The following is a 24,803-nucleotide window of genomic DNA, read 5'->3' on the forward strand; positions in this document are numbered from 1 at the left end:
GTGAACTTCGTTCCTTTACTTCTCACTTTTCCACCTTTGTGCTCATCCTATGATAGGCAGAATATTCCACCCCGCCCATCTTCTCCCAAAGATAGCAAGTCTTAATACCTGGAATTTATGTTATCTTGTAGGGGAAAAATACATTGCAGGGATGATGAAATGAAGAGTCTTGAGATGGGGAGATTATCCTGGATATCCACACGGACCCTATATGTAATCACATGTATTCTTTTAAAAAGATTTTACTTATTTAGTTTTAGAGAGAGGGAAAGGGAGAGAAACATTGATGTGAGAGAGAAACATTGATCAGTTGCCTCCTGCCTGCACCCGGACCAGGACCAAACCAACGACCCAGGCATGGGCTCTGACCAGGAATCAAATGGTGACGTTTTGTTTTGCTGGATGACACCCTATGAATCAGGCCACACCAGTTAGGGCTAATCACATGTATTCATTTTTTAAAGATTTTCTTTATTATTTTTTTAGAGAGAAGAGAAGGGAAGGGAAGGAGAAAGAGCAGAACAGAAACATCAATGTGTGAGAAACATTGATTGGTTGCCTCTTGTACACCCCCAACTGGGGACCAAACCTGCAACCCAGACTTTGCCCTGACAAGTAATGGAACCAGTGACCTTTGGTTTGTGGGGTGGTGCTCAGTCCACTGAGCCACACCAGCCAGGGCTTAATCACGTGTATTTTTATAAGAGGGAGCAGAGGGAGATTTGAGCGTACACGCAGAGAAGGCTATATGAAGCTGACTCGCTGAATTTGAAGGTGGTGGCCTCAAGTATTGGAGTGATGTCATCACAAGCCAAGAAGTACCAGAAGCCCACCAGAGCTGGAAGAGGCAAAGAATGGCTTCTGTCCTAGAGTCTCCAGAGGGAGCATGGCCCTGATGACACCTTGGGATACTGATATTTATTTAATTTTGGACTTCTTACCTCCAGAACTGAGAGATAATAAATTCCTCTTGTTTGTGGTAATCTCTTATAGCTGCAATGGGAAACTAACACATATGCCATCACATGGTACACTAGTATGTTTGCATAGCAACAGGAACACAGATGGCAGGACAGTTAATTCTGCCTGAGGAGAACAAGGAGGGATGGGTATGATGACATTGGAATCGAAGGATTTGTAAAAGTTTGCCAAACCTGAGATGCAGTGTGCCTTCTGAAAAATGCTAACATGAGCAAAAAGATACTGATGTTTTGAAAGTACATGACTTCTTTTTTTTTAATTAAAATTATTATTTTTTTATTGTTCAAGTACAGTAGTCTCCATATCCCCCCCAACATGACTTCTTGAAATGGCTATTAAACATGTAGGATGCTTGGAAGGAAATGGTTGATACTAACGTGGGAAAAAGTAAATTTGGGCCAGTTTATGCAATTTTGTACGATTACTAGAATTTTCTTGTTTTACCCTGTCTGTGTAATTTTTAGAATTTTAAGCAGGGGAGCAGCAATGTGGGCAGCAGTGTGTTGAGAGGATAGTCCAGAGGTAAAACAAAAGGACTGATAAGGATTTGTTTTGAGAAAAGTAGTTAAGACTTGGTAACTAATTAATTACATCTGAGATTTGGGGAGAATGAGTCAAGGTTGAATGAGTTTTTACCTTGGATGTTTGATAGTTGGAAATGCCTTCTAGTAAATAGTACAGGAAGGAGGAAGAATATGTTGGCGAGGTGGTAAGGGGGAAAAATTACTGGATGATCTTTTAAAATGGCATATCTAATCTTATTTCCTCTCCCAAAATTCCCTGATTCTCTTGCCTACTGAACTAGAGGCCAAAGTGCCTTTGTTTATTTTCATTTGAAGATGGGATTTGTGCATTTCTTCTTCTAGGATTTTCAGTGTTTCTATATTTGCATTTTGGTAATTATACTTAACTAATTTACCTGTGTACTTGATCCATGAAGTTAAAAAAAAAAATTACAACTCCCAAAAAGTACTTCCTCAGAATTTTCCAGATATGGGGCATTCTGTGTGTACACGCTCCACTTTTCTGTGGCCTCATTGAAAATGTGGTTCGGGCTGCTGATGAGAAGAGTAGGTTGTGGGTGTGAGGGGCAAGAGGGAGGGAAGGTGACTTCCGTACTCAGTTCTACTGGGAGTTATATTAAAAACTGTTAGTTACAATCTTAGAGTTGAAGAATAAAATTGGGAATTAATCTTGACTGAAATGTGAAATTGGACATATTCTATAATGCCAGGATGTGATGGTCAAGTGGGCATTTATATCCAAATGCAGTATTAACTCATTCTTTGCAATGTACAGTATTTGAATAAGGACAATTTAACAACTTTATATATAGTGGAGAAACAATGAAAGGATTGCCTTTTTAAAATGGAGAAAAATACAAAGAAATAAGGATGTATTGTCATTTTTTTCCAATATTGCATTTGATGTTTTTGCCTATGCCATGGAAATGGAAAACCATACTAATTCACATATTTGATTGTATTATTAGACTATTCAAAAAGATCATCAAAAAATCAGAGGTTACATTTTTATATTGTGGCCAGATGTAAGATAAAGCTGAACATTTGTAATACTCCCATATACTAGTTAATAACTAGCTCCAAATTCAATGAAAATTATTTATGTAGATTCCCCATCTGCATAGTACTTACCAAAATAACTCTCAGAATTTTATGTCAGGGTAAACTAGGTTTTGCTGCAGAAACAGTCCTGAAATTTAGTGGTTTAAATGTTTGTGGTTCAGTACACATACATTGTGGGCTGGATGGTGGCTGCCCTTGGACCCGGACTGATCTACATTCTCTGGAACGTTGACAATCTCCGTGGCAGAGGGAAAGAGAGAGGGAGGAATTGTGTATGGCTCTTAAAACCTATTCTCTGAAAGCATCATGTCTTTTTACTTGTATTCTGTTGGTTAAAAAGGAAGTCAGTTACTTGGACACACTTAACTTTCAAGGGACCAAGGACATACAACCCTGCCATGTGCTTTGGAAGAGAGCTGGAAATATTTGATGGGTGGTACTGGTGATTACAGTGTAAATATAAAAATCAAGACCAAAAGAGCCCAAGAAAAAGAATAATGTATGTAACTCTAAAAAGTATGTTCCTTGAAATATATTGAAAGCTTTAATACTAAAAATGAAACAGAAGCGTTTAGATCATTAAGAAAAAGGTTAATATCTAATTCTCTATAGCCGTAAAAATCTGATTGAAATGTATTTAACAAATTTCAGGACTCAAATAAAATGGCTAAAGGATAAGAATGGGAAATTCTCAAAAGAAATAGAACAGGATATTATATTTAAAGTTGAAATTTCTATTTAAATTTGGGGATAATTAAAAAATAATTCCTAGTGCCAGTGAGTTTATAGGAAAATGGTTAATCATATATTGCTGGTGGGATTATAAATATAATCCTTTTGTAAAAACAATTTAGATAGCATATCAAGAACCATAAAAATATTTATACCCTCCAAGAATCTCTTACCATGAAGTTTACTCCAGTTAAAAAGAAGAAATGTTAAATGAGTTAAAATAAATATTTTTTACTTAGGAAAAAATCCATTCACTTATTCTTTCATTTAAGGGCACTAATATGCTATGTTCTGTGCATGCAAAGCACTGGGAGTATACAAATTATTAAAATAGGGTTCTAACCTTGTCATAGCTTACAGCCTAATGGTGTAGAGAACATTAGGGGAAGACATAGAAGTGGCATGCCTGAGAAATAGCTATGAGTTTAGTTAGGGCAGCGTATTTCAACCAGCATGCTGTAAGAATTTTTAAAACATGTAATACCTGACCATTTAGTCAGTAGTACTGACTTATTTTCCCTTAGATTATCAAATTAAAAAATGACAGTGGCCAACACAATAACTATCTGGTGTGAATGAATCAAAATTAATACCTTTTTTTTGTCAGATCATCACAAAACATATTTTTTGGTGTGCTGCAGAATTTTAGTAATTATTTTATATGTGCCATGAGATGAAAAAGGTTGAAAATCGCTGAGTTAAGGAATGTATGAATAAGCTAAATGTTCAGTGGTTGGGAAGTGTTTCAGTATGTTTCAATATATCAGTTTAAATATTTTGCAGTGGTTAAAAGCAGTACAGTACTTATAAAAAATTATGTGTAATGACATGAGGAAGTATAAAAGGGAGGAGTATAACATGTGAGTACTGTGATTATAGATTACATAAAATATATGAACATTTTGCCCTGGCCTGTGTGACTCAGTTGGTTGGAGCATAGTCCCATAGACCGAAAGGTAGCAGGTTCGATTCCTGGTCAGGGTGTGTACAAAAAGGCAACAAATCAATGTTTTTCTCTCTCTCGTTCCTCTTTCTCTAAAAGCAATGAAAAAATGTCCTTGGGTGGGGGGGGGAATATATATATATATAAATGTGGCCAAATAAAGACTGTATAGCAAGAGTGAAAAGAAATTTGAAAAATTAGGTTGAATTAAAAAATGCCTTCTCCTAAAAACACAAAATTCCCGTCTAATGATTAGAGGAATAAAACCCAGACAAATTCCATTTGAGGGACATTCTGCAAAATACCTGACCCTTCAAAAAACTGTCAAGCTTATCAAAAACAAAGGAAATCTGAGAAATTGTCATAGCCAAGAGGAGTGCAGGGAGCCATTTTTAAATGTAATGTGATATCATAGATGGATCTTGGAACAGAAAAAGGACGTTATGTAAAAACTAAGGAAATTTGAATAAAGTATAGATTTCAGTTAAAAATAATGTTTCGGCATTGATTCATTAATTGTAACAAATGTACCACACTAATAATATTGGGTGTTAATAATAGAGGAAACTGGGCATGTAGAGTGTGGGAACCCTGTTTTTGTAAATCTTAAACTATCCTAAAAAATAGTTTATTTTTAAAGAGATAGAGGGGGGGAAAAATATATATATAGGCCTTTGTTGATCAAATGTCTGTGGAAAGAAAAAAAGTGCCAAATGTATGCATATTGTTACAAATATGTGTGTACATATGGATTAATGCTAGAAGGAAATGAAGTGAAAACAAGTTTTTGAAGAAGATGAAAGGTGATGAACATTTTCCTGGCCTAAAATTTGTTGGAAGCAAGCAATATTAATTTGATAGTTTGGATTGAGGTAATGGTGGGTGATACTACACCATAAGGAGAAACTGCCTCAGGTTGGGCTCTGATAATTGGATGCAGCACTCAGGTACCATTAGCCAGGGATCAGGGACCACAAAAGAACACATAATTTGTGAGAGACCAGTTGCTTACTGGAAAAAAATTGAAATCTTTCCATTATATAACCACGTAAGTTTTGTCCCATCTTCCCTTACAGAAGGCACCTCAAATGGCTTAGTAAAGGATTCTGTCTTGAGTGTAGTGCCATCTGCTGGCCCTATTAATTAAAAACATTTTTAAAGAAAGTTATTTTAGAGTTTTGTGTGGCTATAGGTTTTCCTTTGTCATTTATTATTCACTTGGTTATATATGTTTTATGCTTATGTTGCCTTTTTTCATGATGATCAATATTTCTTTTTAAAAATCCTTATGGTATCCTTAGAGTTTAGTTCATTACTTCCTCAGGTGTTAAGATGGCCTCACATTTGGCCCATTGATTTGTTAGGGCTTAGAAAAGTGTCAGGTACACACAGAGACTTTTTTTTTTTCTTTTCTGTTTTCTTTTTGTGAGCATCCCTATGCAGTATTCTAATTTTGTCTTATACATTTAATGGAATTAAATTTTAGCAGCAGAATTATATAATTAAGTACATTTAGCTCCTTGAATCAGAGTCTAGCCTTTTAGAGTGATTCCTGACAGCAGACATTTACATAGTACAAGTCATAAGCATGTAGTTAAGCCCTAATGGTTTGCTAATTTACCTGTGTATATGGGCTATGCACCAAAAGCAGGCAGCAGGGAACACATACGTGCCCTAGAATTTTATTGAGTTGATTTCTCTCCCTTTTTTTTTTTAAGTTTGGTAATGGATTTAATTAATATAGAATTATGGCATCTGTTTATACATATATTTGCCATTGTATTTTTTTCTTTGAATTGTCTATATAGTCTTTGCCCATTTTTCAAATGTGTTGTTATGCTTTTCTCAGATTTTTTTTTTCATTAGCACTTTTCTTGCCAGTATTCTTATATTTAAGTCTTTGGTCTGGCTGGAAGTTAGTTGATACAAGGAGTAAGGTGGGAATCTATAGGAAGAGTCCTTAGGCAGACTGAGGTCTGGTCCTGCTAGTGGATAGTCACATACCCAGGAAGCCTGGGAAACAGATCTTCAATTTAATTTGTCTTGAAGTAAGTATTTAGGAAAAGTCCTGGGGCTGTTTTGAACAAGTTACTTAGATCTGATAAGCACGAAGCATATGTCCAGAGTCTCCAAAATATTCCAGAGATCTCAGGGGGGTGACACAAAGACTCCCCAAGAAGAGGAAGGTATGCATGTGTCCCTCACCAGGGAAGGGTATAGGCATCTTGTGGGGGTATGGCTGACCTGGGAAGCCTTCACCTGGGAGCATGCTGCCCTGAATTTTGCTCTGGTCCTGTTATTTTCAGGCTCATATCATCTGCCATTAAAGAAACTATAGCCTTGAGTGTATTTATTGGTATCTTTTCATCAAGCGTATCACCCTTTTATATTGGAGCCTGGTGAATTTTTTAAAAATCCCAAATGACTAGCCAGTTGTCCTTTTTATACCATTTATTGAATATCTTTTCCTCCTGATTTTGATTCTCATTCTTCAAGCTGTGTTTCCTTGCTCTGACTTTTTGTAACAATGCCCCTATTTTTACATTAGTTTGCTTTTTAATGTGTTGTAGTTGCTGGTCTCTTCCCTTACTCTTCTTTCTGAATATTCCTGAATGTTTGTTTCCAGACATACTGTACTGTAGAACCCATGCTTGGAGAACCTTTTTTGACTTATAACACACCTATGTTTGGTTGGTAGTAAACCTAGAAGCACTGGGCCTATAGAGGATTCTTTGGTCAATACCACCACCCTTTTTATACTTGGTCTGGCACAAATAGCGCCCTTTTTTAATGCTCTAGTAATTACACCAAATCTTTTATTCTAAAATATCAAGCATGTAATTTTGTAACATAACAATATCACACGCAAGCAAACCATATGACATTTTAGGTAAAATGTTCAAATTGCTGACCATCTCGTGCAAGACACTCATGTACCCTACCAACCACACTCAGTGGCCTTCTGTCGCACCCTGTATATGTGTGTGAATGTAAACTAAAGATTTAATAGGCACAGCATTTTTAAAAAGCTGGCCAGATTTCACATGGACACTTGGTAATGGGTTGATTGGTTTGGTAATTCTACCTGGGCATGCGAATCAGTGTATAAATGGCATCTATTATCTTGACATACAAGCCAGCACTTACACAGAATTTGAGTTCTAGTATGTTGGTTTCTCTTAGCAGTAGTGTATAGTAGCTGAGCTTATCCCAGTCTCTTCTCATTGGTGTCTACTCCTTCAGCAGCAGATTTTGGAGGTGCTTCTTCTCTTTCCAATTCTCTTCGACGAGTACCAGGGCTGTCAACTAGGTACTTGAAGGAACTTCCGAGTGGTTGTCATTTCTATACCCTGGTACTATATAAAATCATTGTTATGTTAGCCTTAGAAGAAGTCTGGGAGGACTTCAAATCTTGGAGGACTTTGAATTTTTTTTAATTTTTAAAGAGCAGCTGAATCGTGTTTTTTTTTTTTTTTAAGGAATCTGATATCAGAGCTTTCAATTAAATTACTTCTTGGTTCCCGGGGGGAGTGGGGAGGGGACAGTGAGGAGAGGGGATTACAGGTATAAAGGACACTTGGATAAACTCAAGGGGGAGGGTGGAGGTGAGGGAAGGAAGGGAGTTCTGCTGGGGTGGGGTGGAGGGATGGGGAGAAAAGGCATACAACTGTAATTGAATAACAATAAAAATTAAAAAAAAATCAACTCATCCCACCTAAATTTATTCCTGTTTTAAAAGTTAAAAAAAAAATTTACTTCTTGGTTCCCATTAAAATCAAGAAAAAATTATAGAATTTTCAAGTGTCACTAAATATTTGTATGTTGAATTGTATCTAATAGCAAATTTGTAATTTAAAAAATTAATATTGTCTGTATATTTATAAGATATACTTATTTCCATGAACACAGTGGTTTTTTATTTTGTGTCTTTAAGGTTTAAAAACTACAGTTGTTCTTTCTAAGCCTAGTGATAGTGGTTGTGGTAATAGACAGTGTTGGCATTTGCCACATTGACAGCATACTAATTCTAAAGACAAATCAGTTTCCAGTCTGTTTAGAAGTGAGAAAAATAAATTAAGTTCTGAATTATAGGTTTTTTGTTTTGTTTTTTGGTCGTAAAACAGGTTGGAGATTTGCTTAAACACCATTTCTTACACTTTTTATGAGAATAACTCTACCTCTCTAGAATTACTCTAGGGATATATTTAAAGCCATCTTTTAAAAAATAAGATTTCTTTTACTTATGTAAAAACAAATAAAAAACCTTGCAGGTTGGATAAAATCATTATTTTTAGTACATTTGGAAGATCATAGTTGGCAACGTCAGACAAAATGGACTGTACAGAAACCGAGACTGGGTCTCTGGGGATAAAAATGACATTAAAGAGCATGAAATGTAATAGTAAGCCTTAAATAGAAATTTATTTTTTGTTTTATGAGAATTTGTTTCAAGCCTGTAAAGCAGTGTATTGTCATTGTCATGTATTGTAGTGCTTCTCAACTGCAGTGGAAGCTGGCACAAATAGAAAAATCAGCAATAATGATGCAGTCTATATTTAAAATGCTGGTGTTTGGGTTTTTTTTCCCATTGTGTTTTGATATTTAAAACATAATTCATTAAAATATTGAAACCCTTATTACTGAGTTTTTTGGCGCCTTCTTAAACTCTGTACTGGCCTCATACTTATCCTGGCCTGGAGTGCCAGTGCAGTGGGGAGTGCTTTATGTATAGTAAGCTCTCAATACACGTTCTGTCAGGTATACAGCAGTATTCCATTTTGCTTGTAAATTACTACCAATTTTTATTTTCCTTCAGGTGCCTTTTTGCCCTACAGAAGTCAGAATCAAAAGTTTAAAAAATTATTTTCCTGGTGGTAGGAGAGAATAAAAATCAGAAAAGAAAATTTAGAGAGAAAGAAGTGTTACTGGTCTAAGAAGTGTCTTTCTTGACTTCACCCCACTGAATATAAAGCTACAGTTCCCAACTTCTCTGAATATACAGAGAAGTTGGGAACTGTAATTCAGTGCAAAAATTAAATAGGAAAGATTAAAAATATTAAATGGTTAAAATCTTATGTATTGGTTTGCTTCATTGATTATTCAGAATGTGGCACATACCCAGAATACTAACTATACTTGCCCATATTCAAATTTGGCAAGTTACATTTTAATGGAATCTGAGCCAAGAGTCTCTCAAAAAATCACTTAATAAACTATATGCATTATGTGTGTTATGAATCTTTGCTTAAAACTGATGTCTATTTTCTTCTGCTAGTATGGATTTATGATTATTACTGTGTATTTCAATATTGGCTATAACATTTTCATAAGGAAGTAATATGTTGAAAAGTTCTATACTAAGCAGAATTTGCTTTGTGAGATTTTTTAACTCCTAGTCCTTGAAAATATTCAGATTGACAGTTTTCTCAGTTTATGGCTCAAACAAATTAATATTGGAGTTTTCCAAACAAATTGAATGGCTAGAGTAATTTAAAGATTATAGCATTTTTTCTCCAATAAAATGCCATTCAATTTGGATTATTAAATATCAGTAGCCAGGAGAGCATGAATTCTTCTAAGGATTTCATTCTTCCCAGATTTCTTGTTATGCCTTATTCTTTTACTTATATTTACATTCGTGTGTGTGCGTGAGAGAACAAGAGAGAGATATCAGGATCATAAATTTGAATGGCTGATATTAGAGCTGAGTATGTTCAATTTTTCTGTTTGTATATAAAAAATAAAGCTATCTCAGTGCTGCATTATATTGAGGTAGCAGACTATGCATAGCAAACTTTGTACTTTAAATAGGAAATTGGACACAAAATATAAGCTTTGAATGGATATAATTTTCTATGAAACTAGTGTTTAATTGAATTTTTACATGAAAGGTTTCTTTAAGAGTATTGACATTTTTAGAACTATTTAAGTGGATTTACATTTTATCAGGGTTGTCCTATTGTTCTTTATGCACCTGATGTGGTAGATGCTTAACAAGTCCTGTGCATGAATGAGTATAAGAAAAGGTAGTACCTGAGAAAAATAGAATAATAATATCCCTGGGTTCCTGTCTTTAGGACATTAGAGTTTATTTGACGTGTAATGAAGGTTTTAAAAGAAGGTGTTACAGCTGGGGATAATGCTAGAATAATAGGAAACTTGATCTGAGAGAGAGAGAGTTAATTTGATGAAGGGATAACAGTGTTGTATAGAACTGAAGATGAATTTCAGTTACTAATTTGTTTTCTGTTTTGAGAGTGTGTACCAAGGGTAGATTTATTTGAACATGGTTTTTCTCTAAAGAGTACGGACCTCAGAAAAAGTAAAACTTAATTTAAATAATGAGCATTTTTCAAAGAGTATATAACCAGTAGAGAAATATTGAAATGTTTTCTGTACCTTTTCTCAATTTTTGCCTCTGTGTGATTTTCTCTCTAATAGGAAATCAAACCCCAAAGCCATTATAACCATGGATATGGTGAACCTCTTGGACGGAAGACTCATATTGATGATTACAGCACATGGGACATAGTCAAGGCTACACAGTAAGTTTCTGTTGTAGTTTCTGTTTTCTTCTTTGATACTTTGACATCAATATTTTAAGTGAAACATGAACACATATATTTCTTTGTCTTTATTGATATTCTGTAGTTGGCAAGACATTGTTTTCATACTTTGATTATTTAGACATGATTTCCTTTAGTTCTTTGTACAGATTTAAAATAGCTGATTTAAAATCTTTGACCAGTACGTTCAATGTCTGGGATTCTTCAGGGACAGTTTCTATTACTTGTCTCTGCACCCCACCCCCCAAGCAAACACACATGTATGAGTTATACTTTTTTATTTCTTTGGGGGTCTTGTAATTTTTTTCTTGATAACTGGACTAGTCAAATAATGTAATGTGGCAATTCTGGGTGTCAGGTTCTTCCAGGGTTTGTTGTTGCTGTGTAATGTCAGAACTATTCTGTAAAGTCTGTCTTTTTGTCTTTGTGGTCACTGAAGTCTGTACTGGGTTAGTTAGTGTCAGCTAATGATTGGACAGACTTCTTAAATCCTTAGAATCTGTAAGTCTTGATGTTTGTTGATGGATTCTTTGTGCGTGTTGGGACACTGAGCACTCAGCCAGGCAGCTGACAGCTCTGACTTAGCTTTTTTTGAGTTTCTGCTTGCACGGAACCTTGATGGCGATCAGAAGTGAGAACCTAGAGCCATCTCAAGTCTTTGCTGAATATGTGTACATAACTATGTGCATGGCATGTGCATATTCCCAAGAATATGTCCAGGCTTTTTAAAGCCCCTATGGATAGCTCATTACTTAGGTTTTACTTTTAAGCTTTTTGATTTGTCTGTTGTTTGTCCCAACTGTTATACATTCTCTCAAGTAATTGTGATGTTAAAACATTTGGCTTATAAACCCAGGGAGAAGCTTTTAATGAGTTTGAGTTAGATGTACTGGGTAAGCCTCTTAAGTAGACTTCCAGGGAACAATAACCAGACAGCTCAAAAAATTACTCCTCTTTGGGAATGAAGCTTTGAAAGAATGCAATCCCTATTCTGCTCACTTCAGTACCAATACCAGTATGGGTACAGCAAATATTTTTGAAGGCTGCTGGGCAGCAGAGGATGGGACCATGATGTGTTAAAATGCTACCAGTTTCTCTGTTCTTCCTGAAATTCAGTTGTTTTCTCTTGACTAAATGTTTCTTGGATTGCTGAAAGCCTTTTGTTAATTGCCAGAGTTCTGAAAAAGTTGACTTTGACATTTTTTGCCAGATTTTTCATTACTTTTGTGGACAGGAAAACTTTCAGAGATCCTAAATCTACTGATGTTACCCTACTTTTTTGCATTATGTATCAAAAATCAAAGCACGTTGGGCCAATTGTATTTAACAAACAAACTATACTGCTCTACATTCATTTTTCCTTTTGAGACTTTGCTTCTTTTTTTTTTAATTTTAATTTTTTATTGTTATTCAATTACAGTTGTGTGCCTTTTCTCCCCATCCCTTCACCCCACCCCAGCCAAACCCCCCTCCCTCCCCCACCTCCACCCTCCCCCTTGATTTTGTCCATGTGTCTTTTATAGTAGTTCCTGTAATCCCCTCTCCTCACTGTCCCGACTTTGCTTCTTTTGATATCACCTTTCTCTCCTTTGTCCTTAATCTCTCTTGCCCTACCTAATGCATCATTTCAATCAGCAAATATATTCCACTATCTTTATTTATTTATTTATTTATTTATTTATTTATTTATAGACAGGGGAAGGGAGGAAGAAAGAGAGAGAAACATCAGTGTTTGGTTACCTGTTGTGCGCCCCCAACTGGGGGCTTGGCCTGCAACCTAGGCATGGGCTCGGACTGGGAATCGAACCCGTGACCCTTTGGTTTATAGACCTGTGCTCAATCCAGTGAGCCACACCAGCCAGGTCTATATTCTAGTTTTTTAAGAAAAAAAACAACCACCTTTCTTTATCCATCACATACTCTTCTAACTATCCTATTTCCTGAAAAGTATGTAAGTATGCTATGTATAATTTCTACTTTTAAAAACATTTATTTAAATTTTGAAACATTTCAGTCCTGCAGAGAAGAATAACTGTCAGATTAAACAGATGTTAACATTTTGGTGTGATTGCTACAGGTTACTCAGTGTGGTGTTTTCCCTATCTCCCCCAAGGGAATCTCTCTTGCAACATTCTTGTACATTTCTACAAATATCTATAAACAAAATATGCTATTATATGCTTAAAACTTATATAAATTGTATTCTATACTACATACCTTTTTGCAGCTTGCTTTTATTAAAAAAAAAGCTATATGGCTTTTGCGATTTATCATTGTTAATAAAGACAGTTTATTTTGTTTCACTGCTTTGTAATACAGTAGTTCCCTTACCCATGGCTTTGCTTTCTGTGGTTTCAGTTACCCATGGTCAACCATGGTCCAAAAATATTAAGGTGGAAAATTCCAGAAAGAAACAAGTTTATAAGTTTAAATTGTATGCTGTTCTGAGCATTGTGATGAAATCTGGTGCTGTCTCATTCCATGCCATCTCAGACATGAATCATTCCCTTGTCCAGCATATTTGTGCAATGTAAGCCACCTGCCCTGTTAGTCTCTTCATTGCCATCCTGATTCTGAGATCCATTGTGGAGGTATGGCAGGGCTTGTTTCCTAGTAACCATTACTTTACTTAATGATGGCCCCAAAGCACAAGAGTAGGGATGCTGGCAATTCACATATGCCAAAACAAAGCCTTAAGGTGCTTCCTTTAAGTGAAAAGGTAAAAGTTCTTGACTTAAATTACATCATTTCATCACAAGAAGGGTGAGTACAGTATAATAAGATATTTTGAGAGCATGAGAGAGAGACCACATTCACGTAACTTTTATCACAGTGTATTGTTATAATTGTTTTTATTTTTAATTTTAATTTTTTGCATTTCATTATTTATTTAGATGTTTAAGCTCTCGCACTAGATTTTTTACAAGCTGGTGAACAGTGACAAATTATTTCCCCCACAAAAATATAACCACACATTCCCAGATGGTATAAGCATACTGTTTCACTAGCATTCATACACATCACTGTTTTATCAATTACATAATTGAAGAAATCATCAATTATCCAAATATTAAGTTACACAGATCAGAGGGTATATAAAATATTAGATGTCTACTCAGTTCATTAGCGGACAACCCACTTTTTTTTGCAAGAGAGGGTGGGAAGGAAAAAAATCACACTTCAAACAAAAAGAAGTTGGTATTGCGACAGCATGGATGGAACTGGACAGCATTATGCTAAGTGAAATAAGCTTGGTGGTGAAAGACAAATACCATATAATCTCACTTATAAGTGGAACCTAATCAAAAAAACAAACAAGCAAGCAAAATATAACCGGAGACATTGAAATTAAGAACAAACTGACAGTGACCAGAGGAGAGAGGGGAGGGGATAATGGGGGGGAGGGGTGAAGGGTTTATGGGAACAACTCTAAAGGACACCTGGACAAAAACAAGGAGGGGTGGAAACGGGAGGGAGGTGGGGATGGCTGGGGTGGTGGGGAGGCGTGGGGGGAAAAGGCAAAAAACTACTTGAACAACAATAAAATTCAAAAGTATTTAATTTTAAAAAGTTGGTAAATAAACTCAGAATGAGAACAAATATATGAATTTCAGAATTTTTATGAGTAAGAATTGTTTTAGCTACAACTAAGCATCTCTACCTTTACCTTTAAAAACGTATTTTATAAAGAATATATTCTACCTCTTCCACGCAAGACAGAGGCAGCATTTTACTAAAAATACTTGATAGCCCCTTCCCATTCTTTTCTCAGGCCGTCCCTTGCACTTGCACCCCAAGTGCAAACATTAAAATTTACAGTAAGGCTTTTTGTCTGGAGCCATTAAAGACATGGGCTTCCGTACAGTGTAGATTTTCAAAATGGAGGCTTTCCATAACAGCACAGAGTGAGATTTACAGAAAGACATTAAATAATCACTAAGACTTGGTATAAAAATCAAAAAGTTGAACAAGCCTGGTGTATACTTGTATGAATGTGGGAGATGTAAACATAAAGTGAGCAGGCAAATAACCCCATAGGTTCTACTTTCTACATTTGAAATGACTGAAGGGATAAACTGCATAAGGTCCAGAGTGTTCACAGTTCCTGGGATTTTAGTTCTGTAAGTATCGTGCCTGACATTTTGGCACCTAATCTTTCTAAACCTCATATATACTGTTAAGGTTCTGGCATGGGAATAGATGTAAAGATATAACTTAATACTGCATGATTTCAGGAAAAGTCAATTGGTACAAATGATAAGCACATTTTAATGCTGAACAGTAAGAATCTTTTGCTAAGTGTCAAAATAGGTTGATTGTAACCCAAACACTGAGATTGCAATTCTTTCAAGCTCGTCGTGGCCTGGTAAAACTGATTTGTAATACTCCTATGGAAGTTTCATTAGATTTATTCACCATGCCAATATATTGGCTAACGTGTGTGGTAAATTAGGTTCTGTCTCAAGTTCCACTTCCAAGACATTGGCATCAGGCACCTGTTTTATTGAATGCAAGTTGTTTCTTTGACCATTGGAGTCTTTGAAGCACAGCCACATTTCAGGATGTTACTTCTCCAAATACAAAAGTTGCTTGCTGTTACAAGCTCCACGCTGCTTTTGTCTTATGAACTGTACTGCATCTTCATATTTCATTACACCTTCAATTATTGTTCGGGCAGCCAGCACTGGAGCTCTCCCAGGGCCCTGTAACACAATGAATTGCAATACAACCAGGTTGTTCATGAAACTTAATTTTTGCAAGACCTAACCAGTCATCAGCAATCAGGTTGGGTGGTGGTGCTCCATTATCAAAAGGCCAGTCAAGAACATGGATGCCTTCTTTCTCCACAAGAGTAGTGTCATAAGTTGCTTCACATACTTTAACTATTGTGGTAACACCATACTTCTTAAGTTCCTCTATATATTTGCTTAGGGTTGCGTTGGTTGGATTGTGTGTAATAGGAAATCTCGTGTTCTTGTATGTGACTTCCACAGGAGCTGGGAGGTTCATTCAAGCCATGTTAATTTAATTAAAAAACACTCAGTGGGGTGATGAAAGAATTTTAAAGTTGTATACAGAAATGATGCAAAGGAACTGAATCTACTTCAATATACTGCACTTGAAATTCTCAGCGCCTTGAGTATGAAGTTAGGAGTCATGGGAAATGAAATGAACCTCCTAAGAAGCAGCAGCAGTTCTTCAATCTAGTAACACTGAGGCAATAGAAAGGAAGTGCACTGAAGTTCACCCATCCAGGTCAGCACTCTTGTAAAATGCTCTGCAGATTTCAGTTCAACACTTCTGTGTCCAGGTTAACCACTTTTATGGGGGCTTCTTAGTGGAAACCCTTGGTAATGAGTTTCTACAGTTCACTTGTCTGCATAGGAGTCATGCTGTGCATGGCAGTAATCACCACTGCCCTTCAGAAACTCCGTAAATGTGTGACCAAGAACGCCCAGAAGTGAGGAATGTGTTTACTCATTGAAGATTGTGGTCTAATCACACAGCCGGTCCTGAGGCCTTAGCGACCCGGATGGCAGAGGTGGCGGCAGCAGCAGGACAGGGGGCAGCGGTGGTCATGGCCATGCGGTGAAGGCTTTGCAGTTTTCGTTTTTTATTACTGTTATTATTCTTTTACTATGTCTAATTTATAAATTAAACTTTATCATGGATTCATATGTATAGGAAAGATCACAGTATGTATAGGGTCCAGTACTTTTCGCAGTTTCAGGCATCTGCCAGGGATCTGGGAATGTAGCTTCTGGGGATAAGGGGGCGACTGCTGTATTCTATCACTCCTTATGAAGACACACTTAAAATTGCTTCTACTTTTTCATTATTACAAATATTTTGTCAGTGAATGCTCTTCCACCTCTTTCCCCTGCATGTAAACAAGAGTTTTCCTGAAAAAGACAACTGAAGTGGAATTTCTGGCTCGTTGAGGATGCTCTTTTTCAACACTAGCAGTTATTGCCAAATTGCTTTCTAAAGTGGCTGTGTCAATTTATACTTCCACTGTAGGAATAACGTTCCTCTTTCACTACATTCTTGCTAAATTCTGGTTTTGTCATACTTAATAATTGTTCGTTTGATAGTTATCAAATGGTTTTCTCTGTTTTGATGGGCCTTTCTCTGGTTACAGATGGTGTTGAATATATTCTTATGTATATTGATCATTTATTTGAGTGTCTTCCTGGGTAAATTGCCATTTTGAATTATTTACCCATTTTGAGTTCTTTTGTCTTTTTATAATTTGTAAAAGTTCTTTATGTATTTTTGATGTAGTCTACTATGACCTTGGTGGGATCTCTGTCCCTCTAATACCCTCCCAGAGTCCTATCAGCAGCTCTCCCAGCTTCTCCCCACCTTCGCCCCCCAGTCATGTAGCTCACGATTCAGTATTCTTCTCTAGTGTGTCCAAACTTGTATTTTTTCTTTTTCTTTTTTTTTCTGCTGAAACTTTTCTGGAAACCTGGACATCCACAAAGTCCCTCTCATAGTGATTGTTTAAGATAGTGTTTTCCAGAGTTTTCCTGAGCTCTCAGACCATAGTGGAGAGGGGCTAGAGCCAGTTTATGGACCATTGCAGGGCCCACAGCTGGGACTGAGGTCCCTGTCCCTGTGATCCAATACATGGGTGAGTGAGACTTCTCCCAGCTCTCTTGGCATATGGTGCTGGATCCCCCAGCTCCACAGAGGCACTTTTGCCTACGGGTAGTTGCAGAATTACTGTGGGAGGGGGGACAAAATGGTGGATGTCTTACTCCACCATGATGCTGATCTCACTCTCTGGTCCTTCTCTAAATACTCTTTCGTTATATTTGTCTAATCTTGTGTAGTACCACGTTATTTTAATCATTTCTTAGTCTTCAGAAGTGTCTCAGCTATTCTTGGTGTTTTATTCTCACAAGTGAATTTAGGGTTCTACTTGGGAATTTCGTGAGATAATTCACTTAGGATTTAAATTAGAATTTCATTGCATTTGTAGATCAATTTGGAGGAAAATTGGTGTATATATTTCATGGATACATTAAAGATGTACTTTAATGTCTTTCATTAATCTTATTTACAGTGAGTGGTGTAATTAAATGTGCTTCCTTATTATTATTTTAGATGGTTTACTATTTTAGTTAAAGTAATAGGGAAATCTGATCCTAAATTGATTTTATTTAGATATTTTGTTTTAATTTTTTTTTTAACCTTAAGAATATATGGTTGACAGCATACTATTCACAGTTAAGAATGTATGGTTGAGCCCTGGCTGGTGTGGCTCAGTGGATTGAGTGCTGTCCTGTGAACCAAAGGGTCGCTGGTTCGATTCCCAGTCTAGGGTGTATGCCGGGGTTGCAGGCCAGGTCCCTGGTAGGGGCACATGGGGCAACCACACACTGATGGTTTTCTCCCTCTCTTTTACCTGCCCTTCTGATCTCTCTAAAAATAAATAAATAAAATCTTATAAAAAATGTATGGTTAATAGCATACCACTCACAGTTGTTTGCCCTTACTATCCCCTTGCTCCCCACACCCCCACTAAAAGCCAGCAATTTGAAACACTTGTCCTTTTTGTTAAAGGGAAAATGCATACTCACTTTTAACTGTTAAAAAAAATAACCAGTGATTCTTTGTATGGTTAAAAACATTTTCATTGCCACTTATTCAAAGTGTGAAGTAGATTTTGCTTCTTAAGGTAGTATGCCTAGTTCACTTAACTGGGCACATGTAAACAATGTTTTGGAAAAGAAGAAGGAACTGAAGAATGTACCTCTGTCATCTCCTGTGATTTGTGAAACTCTTGCTCTTCCCTTAGGTCGATTACTTTGTGCACGTGTGTGTGTGTGTGTGTACCTTTGAGAGCAACACTGTGAAGGCTGCACTAAATATTAGTAAAGCATAATTTCTGTATTAGCTAAGACGTGAGTATAGGTAGAAATTTTAATATTTGTTTTGAATGTCCCATTAGTGTGCCACTCCTACTCCAACCTCACCCTGTGGTGTGCTCTCTCCATTTTGGAGACCACTCTGATATTTGTCATCAAATATAGTCAAAGTTCATTTAAATTTGTTTTTGTGCCTTATATTTCCAAGGACACAGTATTTTGTTTAGGATGAAGTTGATTGTTCTTGAGGCTTGATGATAGATTCTTGGTTTATTTTACTCTTCTCTCTACTTTTTCTTATGCTTGACAATTTTCATAATAGTTTAAAAATACTCATGCTGCCTCACAATGACCAAAAGCAGAAAGGTGGGAAAGGATCAAGCTCTTTGTATGTGCCTTGTTCTTTAGTAAATGTGAACATCTTTCCTAGAACTCTCCCAGTTGACTTTCTCCTGTGTTTCATTGGCTTGAACTCACAAGACACCCCCCCCACTTCCTACCCCCACACATCCTTTTTAAATTTGCCTTCATAAATATCAAAGCTAAATTTGTAAAACATGCTTTTTTCTTGATGCTCTTCATAAATCATTGGTATCTCTTTGTTACTTTTTATTTCTAATATTTTTTAAAAGTTTTTTTTAATTGAGAGAGAAGAGAGATTTGTTTATATCCTTCTCTTCTTTAGAGAAAATGTGAGAAAAACAATGCTCTTGCATGGGTCCTGACTGGGGACCAAACCCACAACCCAGGCATGTGTCCTGACTAGGACTAGAAGAACTGGCAGCCTTTCTGTTTGCAAGATGATGCCCACCGACCGAGCCACACAGGCTAGGGATCTTTAATATTTTTTAACATAATTGTATGTACTTTTATAAGCTGCCTCAAGTGTTTTGTGGAATAAGTAGTGATATAAATAAAAACAAGCAACTGATATCCTTTTCTCTTCCACCTAATGAGATAATTGCATTCTTACAGAAGACACAAAACTATAAAATGGATTAATAAAAACTGCTGGAACATTGATATGTTAAAAGTAAATTTTATGTTGAAAAGTTCATTTTAATTTTCAGATATCAAAATGGAACATTATTTTCTTCTGAAAATGTTATTTTTAGCTTTAAATTTCTTGTCAAATAGTAATAATAATCTCTTTTTTTTTTCAAGATATGGAATATATGAACGTTGCCGAGAATTGGTGGAAGCAGGTTACGATGTGCGGCAACCAGACAAAGAAAATGTTACACTCCTCCATTGGGCTGCCATCAATAATAGAATAGATTTAGTCAAGTATGTATTTTCTGTATTTTTAAGTAATTAGTTATTATTATAACATTATCAGAAATGATTATAACAATAATTTCTAAAAATCATAGCTTTTAAAATGTAAATTCCATGTACCTTTTTTCTTGAAAAAAATTGTTTTTAACATGTATTGAATGATTATGTTCCAGGTACTGTGCTGAGTGCTTTTCCATGTATATTTTCTTTAATTTCAATTCTTGAAATAACCTTATATGAAAAACAACAATCACTGCTGTCCTAGTGATGTGGAGACTGAAGCATGAAGAGGTTTGATATGCTACTGATGACGTGTAGCTAATAAATTTTGGAGTCAGGATGTTAACCCCAGCAGTCCAACTTGCAGCTCACATTCTAAATGGGAGTTCTATGGGGAAAGCTACAAAAGGAAAGACAAGGGTTAAAAAGATAGTGGGTAATAATAATCTGATTTTAACTATTCATACTTGCCTAGGTGATGAATGTGTACTAAGTATAAAGTGATTTTTATTACTCCTAATCTGATTTAGTATTAGTAAGGTGGTTAAATAAGCAAGAGTCAGATGATATCTTAGTAAATCTGGTTTATTAGTCTTTAATTTGGACATAAAAGATCTGCAGATGAATACATAAATCTGAAATGAACTGCTTGCAAATGTGCGGTTAAGCACAGCACACAGTGTCTACGGGCAAGTAGGATATTAATGTCAGGTAGAAGAATTTGTTTGCTGTTACAGTTCTGAAGATGAAGCAAGTAATACCAAAAGCACTGAGCTCCATGAATCACTTTCTTCCAGAGAGCATATTTTTATTATTTTTTTCTTTTTTCCTTTATGTGTCTCTAACCTTCCTTCTGTTTTTAATCTTCATTAGTAAAGGAAATTTACACATGGTATAGAAATCTAGGTTGGCAGCTTTTGTTGGTTTTATTTATTTATTTATTTATGTAGAAGATATTATTCCATGGTTTTCTGGCTTCTATTTCTTTTGAGAAATCATTCTTAAGTATTGCTTTGTGCTTTTGAAGGCCTTTCACCCCCTCTGGCTGTTTTAAGATTTTGTTCCTGGTTTACTGCCAGTTTCATGATGATGTATTTAGGTGTGAATTTCTTTTTATTTACCCTGAATGAGATTGCAAGGAATTCTTGATTCTGTGGATTGATGTTTTCATCAGTTCTGGAAAAATCTCAGCCATATTTCTATTACTCAGGCCCCTTTTCTTTTTGCTTTCTTTCTGGAATTCCAGTTAAACATATATTTGACCTCTTCATTGTATACTCTTACCCTCTCTTCTGTGTTCTATCCTTTTGTCCCTGCTTCATTCTGTAAACTTCTATAGTGCAGTTTATTTATTCTCTGTTAATGTATAATTGCTATTAAATCTATCATTGGGTTTCTAATTTTGTTTTTTTTCAGTTCTAGAAAGTTTGTTGTTTTTAAACATGTATTAATTAAATTATTTGTTCCTGAATTTTGCTCTTGTTTTATATTCTTGGACATAGTAAATATAGTTGTTTTATAATCTTGTGTGAGAATATATAACATGTGGAGTCTGTGTGGGTCTGCATCTGTTATGTTGTTTCTTTGTGTGCCTGATTATCTTTGTTTGAATATGCATTAGACATTGTGTCTGAAAAATTATTTGTTGAGTAAGCTGAGGTCTGAGATATTTCCTTTGTTTCTACTAGGCCCAACTTTAACTTAATTTTAAGGCTTTACATTTTCTGGATCACTCAGGTGGCTGAAGACCATGCTAGAGCCAGTTTTACTTCTGGTTCCTAATTATTACTACAGTGCTGCTTTTTGGACCCCACCTTTGACTCTAGGGCAGCTGGTGCCCAAGTGGTTTTCTCACTTCTCTAGGTTGTAACCCTTTCCTGAATCTTGACCTGGTGGTGTATGCTTTTACTTTTCTTAGGCTGTGCTTTTTAGGAAATGTCTCTTATATTTCATCGAGCTTTTCCAGTTTTCTTTAATGGGACGTTGGCTCAGATAATCCAGCCTCCCACATCCTCTGTAGTTTTTCAATTAAAGTATTTTAATCAAAATAGTACATAAATGATTTGAAAAATCAAATAATACTTAAAGGTTTACAATGGGAAACAGCAATCCCTCCCCACTCTCTTGAGTTCTGTACCCCAAAGCAACTTTTTTCAGTACTTCAGCTGTTTCTTTCAGTATTTACTCTTGTATTTTATATATTTGTATTGCTATTTTTATCTAGAACATTATTTTTTACAGAAATTATAGCAAACACTATTTTGCTTTTCATTTAATTTATATATCTTTGAGATTTTTCAGATTACTACAAATAGAACTGTATTAATTCTTTTTAAAAAATTGTACAGTATTCAATTATATGGATTTAATTCATTTAATGGTTTCCCTATAGATTGATTCTGGTGTTTTTACTGTTATAGACAGTGCTGCGCTGTCGACATATCATTTTGCTGATGTTCCTACCTATCTAGATATCTTAGGAGTAAGTTAGAAAGATGAATTTTGTATTTTAACAAATATTGCCAACTTCTATGCCCTTATTTTTTGGTTTATCAGTTATTGTATTTTGACTTTCTATTTGGGGATAACTAGATGTTCCAGATCACCTCACCACTAATACTTTTTGCTGCAACCTCTATTGGAGTTTCCGTTAAACCACTACGCAAAGTTTAAATTGTTGTTAGTATGTAAATTCTCACTGCTAACCCCAGAAGTGTTCAGTGATTATTTGTTCTTTCCGATAGAATTCTGATTTTTGCCTGAAGTAACAGTTACTTCATTTTTTAAATTTTCTGTATATTGTAACTAATTCTTACCACACTCTTAGAGCTATAAAACCCCTCTGTATGCAAGCAATATCAGACAATTTTATCAGTTCTTCCTGGATTTCTCCACCCTCTGCTCCAGCCCAGACTGCTCTTTAGAGTTAGTATGTAACAATTATCTTACGACTTTCCTTTGACGACATCCTGGAAAATACTTTTGCTCCAGTGTTGGTCTCAGTTTCCTGGATCTCAGATTTTTATCTCTTTTGGTTTGCTACATGGTTTTTGTAAAGCAGGTTCTCTGATAGCTTGCTGAGGGGAGTGCTTGGGAGGAAAATGTTTTGAAGTTACAATATCTTCTGCCTTCACACCTTATTGGTTATTTGACTGAGCATAGACTTCTCGATTAAAAGTAGTTTTCTCAGAATTTTAATGCATTACTTTGTTATTTTCTTGCTTTAAGTATTATAGTTGAGGTATATTTGATCTCGTTTTATTGATCAAAATAGTCACATTTGTCTTGTATTTAAAAATACATAAGAAAGTTTGAAGTGAGAAATACAGACAAGAAGTCTTAATGCTGCATGCCTTACAAGTTGTTCCAAACCACTTATGGATTAGTGAGGTTACAAAGTAAAGTCAGTATACTATATAGTGAGTTAAAAATCATAGTGTCTGTATATATTTTATTTTCAGGTCGGTAAACTTAATTTCTTAACAGTACATAGTCTAGCAAGTAACTTTCCTAAAACAAACATAGGGTGAGTAAATGTAGTTTCCAGTAACAACTGGTATTCATAACCTCAAGATTAATTTTCACTATTGGGTCTGGAATTACACCCTACTTAAAAGCTATAACATTTTGCTATTTAATGGATGCTGGCAGAAGATACATGACTCAGGTAGAGACAGAGGTCTTGATTATTTATAGCATAGCAGATAGCATGAACATAATATTTGCATAGAACCCTCTTGCTCTTTGGGTCCTATGAGAGTAGCTTGCCATGGCCCGCATGGGTGCAGCACACACAGTGGGTTTGTGTTGCAGCTCGGGGAATTCAGTGCTTTTATAGTAAGTGGTAAGCAAGCCTGTTCTTTGTCCCAGGGAAAATGTTACTTCATCTCTCAAGGTTGCTTGATTCAAACATAACTCGGAGAGATAGCCTGTGTGAATGGAGGGTGGGGCCTTGCATTCTTGATACATCCAACAAGTCATATGGGGACACAACAGGCCTATGGATAAGTGTTTCTTCTGTTAGTTAGGTTTCATCAGGATGTATTAAAGGAGCTTTCTATAAGCAAAGTAGTTGGATCACTTTCATGATAAGATACAGAGTTAGTATAATTTGAAAAGGAGGATATCTTCAGCCTGGATTAGGTTTATATTCCTAATGTTTTCAATTGAAAGTCTTTCAACTTCTCAGCTTTTACCCTAATGTAATAAAATGAAAAAGATGAGCTCAACCTCTTCAGCAATCTACTTTTACCTTAAGATTTTTCATTAACAACAGCTAATAATGCATGTAGTCTCTGATTTCATTTGATTTCAAATCAAGACTTTATTAAAGAATATGGCCTTTATTAAAAAAAGATGGAACTTATAATTTTCTGAGCACACACTGTGTGTGTGGCTTACTCTTCTGGCAGTATGTAAGTTTTATTCTTTATCTCCAGCTTTGTGAAAGTTTATCATGCATCAATATGTTTCTATTTATTTATATATTATTTAAAAATCTAGTTTATGGCCATTAATTTGCCACTTGTAGCCTGGAAACTTGTCTCGGTAGTTTAGGAAAGTATTCTTGCATTGTGCCCTCAAGAGTGCCTCATTTTCATTTTCTGTTTGTTTGTTTTTTCTTTTAGAAGCTCTTATTTGTCAGATACTGGAACCAACCAGAAAGTCATTCTTTTTTTTAACTTTATTCCAGCTACCTTTTATCTCCCAATATAACAGTTGTACTTTGGAGAGATTTTCTTAATTTATCTTCTAATCCCTCTGTTTAATTCTAATTTTATCTAATACATTTTTAATTTTCAAGCATTCTTTCTTGATCTCTGTTTCCCCCCTTTTTAAA

At 35.7% G+C, this 24,803-nt stretch overlaps 2 protein-coding genes across 2 annotated transcripts in view; one reads left to right on the forward strand and one right to left on the reverse strand.

Moving 5' to 3' along the window:
• The window catches only part of ZDHHC17 (zinc finger DHHC-type palmitoyltransferase 17), a 94,963-nt gene that overhangs the window by 17,324 nt on the left and 52,836 nt on the right, over nt 1-24,803 (forward strand). Inside the window, exons 2-3 of the mRNA XM_024579699.4 lie at nt 10,684-10,787; nt 19,850-19,972. Of these exons, the coding sequence (XP_024435467.1) occupies nt 10,684-10,787; nt 19,850-19,972 (227 nt within the window). The remainder of the gene's footprint in view (nt 1-10,683; nt 10,788-19,849; nt 19,973-24,803) is intronic.
• LOC112322135 (protein tyrosine phosphatase type IVA 1-like) lies at nt 15,374-15,818 on the reverse strand. Its single transcript, XM_024579698.2, has 2 exons — nt 15,509-15,818; nt 15,374-15,432 (listed from the first exon to the last, which is right to left on the reverse strand). Exons 1-2 carry the CDS (start codon nt 15,816-15,818, stop codon nt 15,374-15,376), a joined length of 369 nt encoding a protein of 122 aa, XP_024435466.1.

The sequence above is a fragment of the Desmodus rotundus genome, chromosome 3 (genome assembly GCF_022682495.2).
Source record: "Desmodus rotundus isolate HL8 chromosome 3, HLdesRot8A.1, whole genome shotgun sequence".
NCBI lineage: Eukaryota > Metazoa > Chordata > Mammalia > Chiroptera > Phyllostomidae > Desmodus > Desmodus rotundus.